The 12,470-nt window shown below is 39.2% G+C and overlaps 1 protein-coding gene across 1 annotated transcript in view; it reads right to left on the bottom strand.

The window, feature by feature from the left end:
* Positions 1-5,633, bottom strand: part of LOC127628088 (amyloid-beta A4 precursor protein-binding family B member 3-like) — a 26,730-nt gene extending 21,097 nt beyond the window's left edge. The window contains exon 1 of the mRNA XM_052104771.1: positions 5,264-5,633. Within this exon, the coding sequence (XP_051960731.1) occupies positions 5,264-5,312 (49 nt within the window). The 5' untranslated portion in view covers positions 5,313-5,633. The remainder of the gene's footprint in view (positions 1-5,263) is intronic.
* Positions 5,634-12,470: the final 6,837 nt, after the last annotated feature.

Here is a 12,470-nt window from a genome sequence, read left to right as displayed (position 1 = left end):
GGCTTATTTTGGAACTATTTTCATTTGCAGAGAAAAAAATCTATGAACTAACTGTCTAAATTGTGTCTGAAACCAAGTTACTTGCTATGAACGTATATTTTATGGAACGGCCAGATTCTTAAGATTCATTATAAGCCCTAAAAAGAATCGCTTGGAATATCTACCCTCTATATCTTTAAGTTATGTCCAAAGCAGTACTGGTGTACTAAGTACGAAGTGTCTAAGTAAGTATTTGTGTGTCTCGCGCCATCCCCAAGGATCATCAATCATGTCCACATCTAACACCTCTATTTTTCTCGAGCATACCCTTTCCTCTGCTCCAGACAGGCCATAATAAGCAACTGTGTTGCTATGACATTTTTTGTGTTTTGGGCTGGCTAGCTGTGCTGTCAGCTGGCTGAAAATAAAGCACACAAAGAAACCCACCTGGTTAAATGTATGCTGGTCTAAGCTACTCTTTTCAGCAGGGCTGACTGCCAAAGGCAGTTTTTTATAACTGTAATATGTATTTGCACATTGAAACACAAATGCACGATTGGTTACTACTTGTTTCTTAGGCTTTGAGGCATTTAAATGTGAAAAATACTGAAGAATATTACACGAAGAAAGGGAATATATTAAACATCATTCATTCTGTCACTAATGGGCTTAAATTTGTGCCTAGTTCTTCCTCCAGGAAAAAAAAAAACTTGACAACACTCAAGCTCTTGAGTTTACATTGAGCACTGCTTTAAATAATACTGCTGAATAATATACACACATTACGATGCACAATGCAGCAAATAATATACTTCGGATGTACTTGTCAAATGTGACAAGTCCCTGGTTTAAAGAAAAGGTAATGAACCATTACTGTGAGAAAAGGGAATAATATAAACCCATTTCATGCTCTTAAGAGTCCTCCGATATTGGGCACTAGTAAAACATATATTATACCATAATTAAATATTAGCAATATAATGCTGAAAATAAAAATCTATATACAAGGCTACTGCATGTTAATGGAGAAAGGTTTTTTTTTTTTTTTAAACAGATGGTGTATTTAAGGCATCTAGCAGCAGGGGCTAACTGGACCATACTAACCATCCAAACCTTGACCCCTGGGGAGTGATAGAGTTACAGTGAGATACTATCTCACTTCCTGTAATTGTGGTACCACAGCTTCATGCACGTAGGTGGTGCTAAAATTCCCATCATGCACCCACTTCTATCTCCAAGGCAATGTCATAAGAAGCAATAACTACAGTTGGCATGAGTGGGGGGTTGAGAAATGGATGTTTGTGAATTATTGATGATCTCTTGAGAAATCTGCGCTGCCTGATTGTTGCTATAGAGACTGTGTGTGATTGTAAATGTGTAATTTGTGTATTCGGTGTCGGAAACCTTCATTGTCTGCGGATATCTAAGTTGTATATGGATTACTACATATTGTCCATATTGATTAGATTCCCTATTTGCGAGTCTGCCTTTCAAAGTTTAACAGTGATGTGTGATTTTTTTAAATCCTAGTTAATATGCAGAGACTTTAAATTATACACAGTGTTGAGAGGGTTACTTTTGTATTCCACCACAGATTACAGATTACATGCTGTAAAATGTAATTTGTTTTACTCAAGGTCAGTTACATAATCTAAATAAATAAATGCTCTTTTTGTTTGAGCATCCAGACTAGCCTGACATACTGTAGCAACCAGTGTTGCCAAACTCCTACAACCACCCTCAAAAGTCTAAATTTAAAATCGATAAGTAAGAAAACTGACTGGCCTACCTATGTATGTGTATAAAATAAAAAGCATATAAAATGGGCACAAAACAAGTTCACAGACAAAGTGTGTAGTTTGACGGCAGCAGCTTTAAAACAGGCTTTACATAAATCTTCTAAGAAGTAAATTGATTGATCCATGTTCAGCAATGTAAAGGGCTAAGGTACATTCAGTCTCAGCAACAGACAGTTGATGTGAGTCCCTACACACCTGCTTTTGATCGAAAAAGGGTTTTGCACTAGAGATGTGCTTGGTGGTCAATGCATACGTAGCCTTACATAGTTATTGTCTGACTGTTGGACCTGTAAAGTATTCAAACTTTAAGCTTTTCAAACTATTTTAAACTGTCAGGCCAAACTTTTAAGCCAACATCAGAGTGTGTCCTGACAAAATTTACATATATAGTTATTTTTCAAATTTTATTTGGAACTCCTAGTGGCACCGAAATTATACACTTATCCACTTGAATGTATAATTATTAAATTGTTCTGGAAATCTACACAGGCAGGTTAACAACTTCCAACACCCAATCATTCTGAGGGACCACAAGCACATAACAGAGGAAGAAGGAGAGGAATTGTAATGACACAGTTGGTCACCCAGAAACAATTGTAAACTGTGCCATTCAAACACCAGCAATGATATGTCTGAATTGGGCATCTAACCAAAAAGCTCTCATGTGGCCAATCAGAACTGATCACTGATGAGTCCACTGAAACAACTGTAATAGAGACACCATTATTGCACTGATCAAAGTCAATATTATCTCACTTTCTAATCCTCACAGTCTCAAACTTCAAAAGGCTGAGAAGTATGAGGTAAAGAATATAAAAGATAAAGTCAACAAGAAATGACCTTTGCAGACATTCGAATTCTCAATATTAAATGAGAATTGTATCCATCTTGAATAGGGCCAAACCTGAAAATTAGTTTGCAGTCAACTGAAACATCAATGACAGCCACTTTTGAGGAGCCTTTTTGACAGGGGTCTGGAGGTTGGTGGTCAACTTTAACCATAAGAACATCATAATATATTATAATGGTAGCCCTTGCTGTAGCCTTTACTCCATTAATGTAAACTATAATTAAATTACTGCATTACTTATCAGCAAAAAAAATGAGAAAGGCTACAATACAAACAACAGTCGTCTAAAACATTGCTTAAATAGCTTTGTGGCTATTGGTTTACATAATTTTCCCATATCTACACATGCAGCCTAGGTGACAAAAATGAAAGTTGTTTCAGATGCAGAGCAAGTTATTTTCATTTCATAAAAAATTACAAAGACAAACATTTGTTTCTTTAAAATAACATGAACTGATGAATCATCCATTAAGAAATGTGTATTAAGAAGATTGGTACTATTGGTAAAATGGAATAATAATAATAATAATAATAATAATAATGAATACAAGGGAACAATGTGCAAGCTGAGAAAAAACTTAATTAGAATATGTTTGGGTTTTAACTTTTGGACATAAGAAAGAAAACATCAGAATAAAATTATTGTATGTGCATCAGGAGAAAAATAATCCCAACGGTGTTATGTCAGTGGTCAGATAATCCCAAATGGTGTTATGTCCGTGTGAGGTCAGATCGGCAAGATTAAGACTTGCGGTGGATCAAAACATCCATCTGGAGGCTCAATAAATCAAGAGGCAAGACACACCATTTTACTTAAGACATTCTTGCAGGGAGGCAGGCAGTATTTCAGGCAGAACGCACATCAGTATTGATTAAATTAAGAAAATGTAACTCAAATGCAATCGATTCCTGTTCATCTACAGAAGTCAGTCCTTCCATTAGCATACAGTCAGCACCATTCAGCACTGTGTCTAAAACCCTTGTGAATACCTTGGTGTCAATGCCTTTGATTTTAAAGAGGCTATTCCAGAGACAAATACACACTCTTTCTTTTTCTCTTTCTCTCTCTCTCTCTCTCTCTCTCTCACACACACACACACACACACACACACACATTCCTCTCAGTGTTTTTAAGTTTTTTTAAGAGTGATGACATGTTCAAGACACGATGAGGACAGTTTGTGTTTTCCTAGAGCTGTTGTCATCCGAATTTGAAGAACACCTGTACCTAGAGGTTATGTGATAGTTTAAGTTTTTTGCAAAACAGTCTGTCACTTCATAATTACCTTATGCAGACAAAAATCAAGATATCAACAAGTTATCACTCCCTCAACAGGGAAGTATAGCTTTCTTAATGTACATTGGGTGGCAACAGTAACTTTTGACAATCTGATCAAAACATGTTGAATACTGAATGTTTAACCTTTAATGTGTAAGAAACTACAACAAGGTGTGTGCAAGAACAGTAAATAAACATCAAGTATGGTTGAAACTCTTTGTGTAAATGCAACCATTATAAATGTATTGTATTACTAACTATATCAGGGTGAAATTAAATTTTGCATATAGCAAATGAAGACTATTTTTAGCAGTTTTGCAATACTAAAAAAGTCATTATGATATGTATTATCGCACTGTGAAAAAAAAATGATATTGTATTTACATTGTAAGTGTTTATACTACCTTGGTACTGCCATGTATTGTTGCTGATTTTAATAATAAAAAAAAGAACTGCACAATATTATATTTTCTATTGTAAAAAAAATCTTAAAAATCCTAAATGTAGGCTTCATTTTCTTTATGCAATATATATATATATTTTTTTTATTTATTTATTTTTTTTTATTTGTATTATTATTAATTGTGGCCAGGACATTTTCTTGACAGGTTTCATGAGAATCACACATCAATGTTTAAGTTATACCGCATAAAGCTTACATTGGGGAGTAGCGCACTGGTTTATCTGATGTTTAGTAGTACCATTTGGAAAATTATGCTGTTCTGTTTCCATTAACTAATGGAACTAATTCTCCAACAGCTGCATAATCCCAGCAAAACTGTACAGTTTCCATTGTAAGTTCCCTGACAGTAACCTTAAATTAAAGGACTTATCCTTTGTAATTATAAACATTATTCCACAAAGCCGTCAACTGAGTTTAAATTGTATCGAACCTGGAATATTTCTTTAACCCAGGGTTTATAATGACACTTGATTAACAATTCAAAGTGTAAATCCATAAGAGAAAACATTGTCAACCATTTCATCAGGCAAACCAGTACATTCAAGCTTTCGATGGGTTTGAGTGAGAAAATAAAGACTTGTGAAGCAATGCCAAAACTGTTGCTCCCCATTAATTTAGGTACAATCAGTGCCAGTTAACTAAATGTTTGTAAAATTGCCTTAAAACTTGGGCTCTGTGAGTCTGTCGGTGGGTCTAGTATGACAGCACATGTAGTTAAAGTCAATGAGCAAGTGAGCGGTGGAGCATGTGAACAGCAAACAATGATTGATTTCAAGCTTAGGATGAAGGGAAACTCTTCACACTCACCGCCTCAACTACATGGCAGCATTAAACATAGGAAAAGAGTGAAGAACAAAGAGGAGGCAAAAGTGCAGATGCATCCATGTACCTACCGTCATAGTTGACAATGATGATGGCGAGCATGTAATCTTTGCCCAGCATAGTGAGAGCTGTGTCTTCCCAAAAGCCACCCGAGGTTAGCTCAGATACATTCCAGTCCAAAGCGTCCCAACACCAACGACAAACTCTGCAGCACACACATACACACAATCAGGGATCCACTCATATGCCAAGAGGATTAAAATGTCGTCTCTCTTTCTATCCCTTGTTTATTTGAGCCCTGTGTAATTTCACTGCTGTCTAAGTGTGGCTATTTAAATCTGTCACATCTTTCTTGTTTTGTCTAATTCTTTTGTCTCTCTCTTCTGTTCACTGTTTTCCGTCTAGCTCAGAGTGATGCCGTTTTGTGAGATCACTTCTATCTCTCTTTCTCTCTCTCTCTTTCTCTCTCTGTCTCTCTCTCTCTGTGTGGATTTTGTAATTTAGTGATGCCTGCAGCTACTCCCCCCTCCTTCATTCCCCATCACTCTTTTGCTTGCAACTCAAGATGTTGGTGGTTTAAAGATGGCTGAACATATAGCTGACGGATGTAAAGTGTCTCCTTCACAAACAATTATGCAGGTAACTTATAAAGATTTTAAAAGGAGAGTATACATACAACATTATATACACAACATAGAGGGTAATAGGTTTTTTCCAGTCAAATAGTGCACAAACTACAGCATGGCGTGTGTTTTTGGGGAGAATGTGTGTCTTCAATCTGTTCCACACAGAGAAGCAGAGAATCACCATCTGCTAGTGGAGAGGAAAATAAATATCTCATCTCTCTCTCTCTCTTTTTCTATTTTGATACTGGTTTTGTCTTCGAAGAAATAATAGAAATATAACATCTGAATTATTCGAAATTTACTGTGACAGCTTAATTAGACTTTAAGCTCATGAGCAGCTACTGAATTTATTAAAACAGTATTACTGAATCCTGAAGGCGTGTTTAAAAAAAACTAATTTATGACTCATGCAACTGCACAGGATATATATATATATATATATATATATATATATATATATATATATATATATATATATATATATATATAATGAAATATTTGAGATAAATAAAGAGATTCGGGTGTTCAGGGGTCTGTGGTTTGCGTTGGTCCACCTTAATTCCTCACGTCATGAAGTGCGTCATCGTCCAGCCTCTGTTTGCATCATCCTTTTAGTTACCGTGGCAACGGCATCTGTTCAGAGCTCTCCTATCAAGGTGAAATTTCAATATTAACAGAGAAATGAATAACACAGCAGTCCCATTCACATTATATGGGCGGTACACTGGCGAGGAGAAAAGAGGTCGTTTTTTTTAATGGATTTCTATGAAGCAGATGCTTCAGTGTGCTGAATAAACTGCTTTTTTAATTAATTGACAGGCTTTCCGCTAATATTCAAAATTTCTACACTAAATAATAATTTTTGAAATAACTAACAAGTGTGGAGTTTCTCTACACGGATAATTTTGCGACAGGTAGGTGTCCGTTTACGGCTCTCCTCTTTTATTTGTATAGTATCCGCAAACGGTGACTTACTGTCGTACCACGCTGGTTTATTTTTATTTTTTTTTTATTAAGGAACAATACACAGGACAATAGGTACAGAGAACATTACAAATACTGTAACCTGTTCAACAAAAATTAAATGTACAGTGTACAGACCAGAGGACAATAACAAATCAATTAATATAATTATAGAAGGGGAAAATTAAAAATTATGCAGTTCCTTCAAGAGATGAAATGTTCTTGTAGCCTTCATGTTTTGCATGTTCTCTATTGTTTTGTAATATGATTTAAAGTCCAGATGAAATGCCTTAAAACAAGGTTGTGAATTAGACCATTTACATTTGTGAATATGGTATTTTCCGAGGATAATAAACAGTTGAATAACAAAAATTAATTTTTTGGACAAACCACAAAAATCAAAGTATAACTTGACATCAAAAATATTGATTCTGATGTTTACATTCAATTTTGTGATTATATATTCTTCCAAATCAGACCAAAATTTTTTTTGTGTACATAAAATAAATGAAAAATAGTCTCCTTATTAGATTGGCAAAAAAGTTTATTTTAAATCTTCTTAACGTATCTTTAACAGGATAAATTTGATGTAAAATTTTAAATGAAACTTCTTTTACTTTATTATTAATACAGTATTTATGAATAGTAGTATTTGCCTTTTTCCAATTTAAATCACCCATGGTTGAACACCAAAAAAACTTTGCAGCAGGTGGAACCGAGCACGAAATTTGATTTCTAATATATTTATTGGTGCATTTTTTCTTTGTAATGTCTGTATCCCCAATAAAAATTCTATTAAATTCAACACTAATATCTGTGAACGTACCACGCTGGTTGACCATTATACTCATAGATTTTATATAGAGACTATATTATATATTATCTATATTATGTCTATGGTTATACTCACTTCATATGGTAAAAGCCGCGAGTTTATTTTCTCGGTCAATCTGTCTTCTACTGTCACAAACAGAGACGGGTTTGCGCGTTTCCATAACCAGTATAACAGGGTATACGATAGCATTATTACACCATAAACGTTCTGAATTAAAGGAATATTCCGGGTTCAATTAAATGAAGCTCAATCAACAGCATTTGTGGCAAAATGTTGATAACCACAAAAAATGTTCGATCGTCTCTCCACTTATTTAAAATAAATAAATAAAAATACAAATAAATCGAGGTTACAGTGTGGCACTTACGATGGAAGTGAAGGGGCACAATGAAAGTTATTGGAGCCAATATTTTGAGAGTTTAAACTAAAATGTGATGCTTAAAATTTTCAGCATTTTCTGTTTAAATTCTGTTAAAACTCAGGTATTGGGCCTATTTGAACTGTAAATTTGTTTAAATTGTAATTTTAAAGTCATTTCAGGGATTTAGATTGTTGACATTACATCGTCATGGCAACGAAGTTATAATTTTACACAGAAAAGTTTAGTACGTGATTTTATCACACTTACATCATGCTAACACACATGTTGTTTGTCTTGTGGCTATTATTTTGAAACAGCATGTATTTAACGCTTAAAAATGGGCCCCATTCACTTCCATTGTAAGTGACACACTGTAACCCAGATTTGTGCTAATAAGTCCAAATACATTTTAGTGGTAAGCAATATTATGCAACAAATGCTGTCGATTGAGCTTAACTTGAATTGAACCTGGTATATTCCTTTAATTACATTATTTGGTCAGTTGACAAATCATTCTTGTTGAGTTTTTTCAACATCAGGATTTTCAAGTTTTTTTTAATTAAAGTATATATATATTAATATGAAATGGAGTGCGTACTCCAGGTAGGGAATGAGGTTTTGCCCCAAGTGAAGGAGTTCAAGTACCTCGGGGTCTTGTTCACGAGTGAGGGGACAATGGAGCGGGAGGTTGGCCGGAGAATCGGGGCAGCGGGGGCGGTATTGCACTCACTCTATCGCACCGTTGTCACGAAAAGAGAGCTGAGCCGAAGGCAAAGCTCTCGATCTACCGGTCAATTTTGTTCCTACCCTCACCTATGGTCATGAAGGTTGGGTCATGACCGAAAGAACTAGGTCACGAGTACAAGCGGCCGAAATGGGCTTCCTCAGAAGGGTGGCGGGCTTCTCCCTTAGAGATAGGGTGAGGAGCTCAGTCATCCGTGAGGAGCTCGGAGTAGAGCCGCTGCTCCTTTGCGTTGAAAGGAGTCAGTTGAGGTGGTTTGGGCATCTGGTAAGGATGCCCCCTGGCCGCCTCCCTAGGGAGGTGTTTCAGGCACGTCCAGCTGGGAGGAGGCCTCGGGGAAGACCCAGGACTAGGTGGAGAGATTACATCTCCACACTGGCCTGGGAACGCCTCGGGGTCCCCCAGTCAGAGTTGGTTAATGTGGCTCGGGATAGGGAAGTTTGGGGCCCCCTGCTGGAGCAGCTGCCCCCGCGACCCGACTTCGGATAAGCGGTTGAAGATGGATGGATGGATGGATGGATGTATTAATATTCCATGTAACTCCACAAGTTGAGTCTGAACTAGCTCATTTTTAACACTTAAAATGGTTGTTATTCTCTGTCTGGAACATAGTTTCTTATGACCGAAAACAGAAAACAGTCCAGCGGTAATTAGAATCATCATGGCACTGTCCAGTGGTTAGTCGGGAAAACTGTGGATATAATAGCTACTTTCCACACATTAAATTCTACACCTTGCTGAAAAATGCTCCCTTTTCACAAATATCCAGAAAATAATTAATGGAAAAGATAACTTTTAGGCTAAGTCATTGAGGTTTACAGTGTTTAACACACTATGGATGGCAGATGTTTGTCAAGCAAATGACTTGTCACGTTTTCTCAAGAATAATCTGGGAAATGATTTTCGACAATGCCAACATAAAAAGATGCAAAAAGGGCAGACAAAATGAAAACATAAGCATCTGCAAAACAACCTAGACCTTATTAAGAAACGTCTAGTTATTAGCCTACATACATTTACATTTGTTCATATTTTTTACATATTTTTGAGCTGTTGTGTTTGTTTAGTCCCAAATGAAGTTATTTAATTGTATATATATACAGTATCTCACAAAAGTGAGTACACCTCTCACATTTATGTAAATATTTGATTATATCTTTTCATGACAAAACCGAAGAAATGACACTTTGCTACAATGTAAAGTAGTGAGTGTACAGCTTGTATAACAGTGTAAATTTGCTGTCCCCTCAAAATAACTCAACACACAGCCATTAATGTCTAAACTGCTGGCAACCAAAGTGAGTACACCCCTAATTGAAAATGTCCAGATTGGGCCCAAAGTGTCAATATTTTGTGTGGCCTCCATTATTTTCCAGCACTGCTTTAACCCTCTTGGGCATGGAGTTCACCAGAGCTTCAAAGGTTGCCACTGGAGTCCTTTTCCACTTCTCCATGACGACATCACGGAGCTGGTGGATGTCAGAGACCTTGTGCTCCTCCATCTTCTGTTTGAGGATGCCCCACAGATGCTTAATAGGGTTTAGGTCTGGAGACATGCTTGGCCAGTCCATCACCTTCAACCTCAGCTTCTTTAGCAAGGCAGTGGTCGTCTTGGAGATGTGTTTGGGGTTGTTATCATGCTGGAATACTGCCCTGCGGCCCAGTCTCCGATGGGAGGGGATCATGCTCCGCTTCAGTATTTCACATTTCATGTTGGCATTCATGGTTCCCTCAATGAACTGTAGCTACCCAGTGCTGGCAGCACTCATGCAGCCCCAGACCATGACACTCCCACCACCATGCTTGACTGTTGGTAAGACACACTTGTCTTTGTACTCCTCACCTGGTTTCCGCCACACACGCTTGACACCATCTGAACCAAATAAGTTTATCTTGGTCTCATCAGACCACAGGACATGGTTCCAGTAATCCATGTCCTTAGTCTGCTTGTCTTCAGCAAACTGTTTGCGAGCTTTCTTGTGCATCATCTTTAGAAGAGGCTTCCTTCTGGGATGACAGCCATGCAGACCAATTTGATGCAGTGCGCAGCATATGGTCTGAGCACCGACAGGCTGACCCCCCCACCCCTTCAACCTCTGCAGCAATGCTGGCAGCACTCATACATCTATTTCACAAAGACAACCTCTGGATATGACACTGAGCACGTGCACTCAACTTCTTTGGTCGACCATGGCGAGGCCTGTTCTGAGTGGAACCTGTCCTGTATGGTCTTTGCTACCATGCTGCAGCTCAGTGTCAGGGTCTTGGCAATCTTCTTATAGCCTAGGCCATCTTTATGTAGAGCAACAATTCTTTTTTTCAGATCCTCAGAGAGTTCTTTGCCATGTTGAGCAGGCGATAAGGCAGCCCTAAGAACAGCTAGGGCCAAACTGTCACGGGCAATCAGAGAGGCAAAGCGCGCACACGCCCAGAGAATCCACAGTCACTTCCAGGACAGCGGTGACACGCGGCGCATGTGGCAGGGCATCCAGGCCATCACCAACTACAGGACAACATCAGTTGCCTGTGACAAAGATGCCTCCCTTCCAGATGCGCTGAACGACTTCTACGCTCGGTTTGAAGTGCAGAACGACGTGATGGCGAGGAAGTCCACCCCTCCTCCCAACGACCAGGTGCTCTGTCTTACCACGGCAGATGTGAGGAAAACTCTACGTAGAGTCAACCCACGGAAGGCTGCTGGACCAGACAACATTCCTGGCAGAGTGCTCAGAGGATGTGCAGACCAGCTAGCAGATGTTCTTACCGACATCTTCAACATCTCTCTGAGCAGCGCCGTTGTTCCAACGTGCTTCAAGGCCACCACCATCATCCCCATGCCAAAGAAGTCTTCAGTGTCCTGCCTCAACGACTACCGTCCCGTCGCACTTACACCCATCATCATGAAGTGCTTCGAGAGGCTCGTCATGAGGCAGATTAAGACCCAGCTGCCCCCTCACTAGACCCACTGCAGTTTGCGTGATCGTTCAAACCGTTCAACGGACGATGCCATCACCACAACCCTCCATCTGGCCCTCACCCACCTAGACAATAAGGACTCATACGTTCGAATGCTGTTCATAGATTTCAGCTCAGCATTCAACACAATCATTCCCCAGCACCTGATTGGAAAGCTGAACCTGCTGGGCCTGGACACCTCCCTCTGCAACTGGATCCTGGACTTCCTGACTGGGAGACCTCAGTCAGTCCGGATCGGGAACAGCATCTCCACCACCACCACACTGAGCACTGGAGCCCCCAGGGCTGTGTGCTCAGTCCACTGCTGTTCACTCTGCTGACTCACGACTGTGCAGCAATGCACAGCTCGAATCACATCATCAAGTTCGCCGATGACACGACCGTGGTGGGTCTCATCAGCAAGAACAACGAGTCAGCATACAGAGAGGAGGTGCAGCGGCTGACGAGCTGGTGTAGAGCCAACAACCTGTCCCTGAATGTCGACAAAACAAAAGAGATGGTTGTTGACTTTAGGAGAGCACAAGGTGAAAACACTCCGCTGAACATCGACGGCTCCTCTGTGGAGATCGTCAAGAGCACCAAATTTCTTGGTGTTCACCTGGCGGAGAACCTCACCTGGTCCCTCAACACCAGCTCTATCACCAAGAAAGCCCAGCAGCGTCTCTACTTTCTTCGAAGGCTGAGGAAAGCACATCTCCCAACCCCCATCCTCACTACATTCTATAGAGGGACTATTGAGAGCATCCTGAGCAGCTGCATCACTGCCTGGTTTGGG

Source organism: Xyrauchen texanus, chromosome 34 (genome assembly GCF_025860055.1).
Source record: "Xyrauchen texanus isolate HMW12.3.18 chromosome 34, RBS_HiC_50CHRs, whole genome shotgun sequence".
NCBI lineage: Eukaryota > Metazoa > Chordata > Actinopteri > Cypriniformes > Catostomidae > Xyrauchen > Xyrauchen texanus.
The sequence above is the reverse complement of the archived record's forward strand: the minus strand, read 5'-3'. Positions and strand labels throughout refer to the sequence as shown.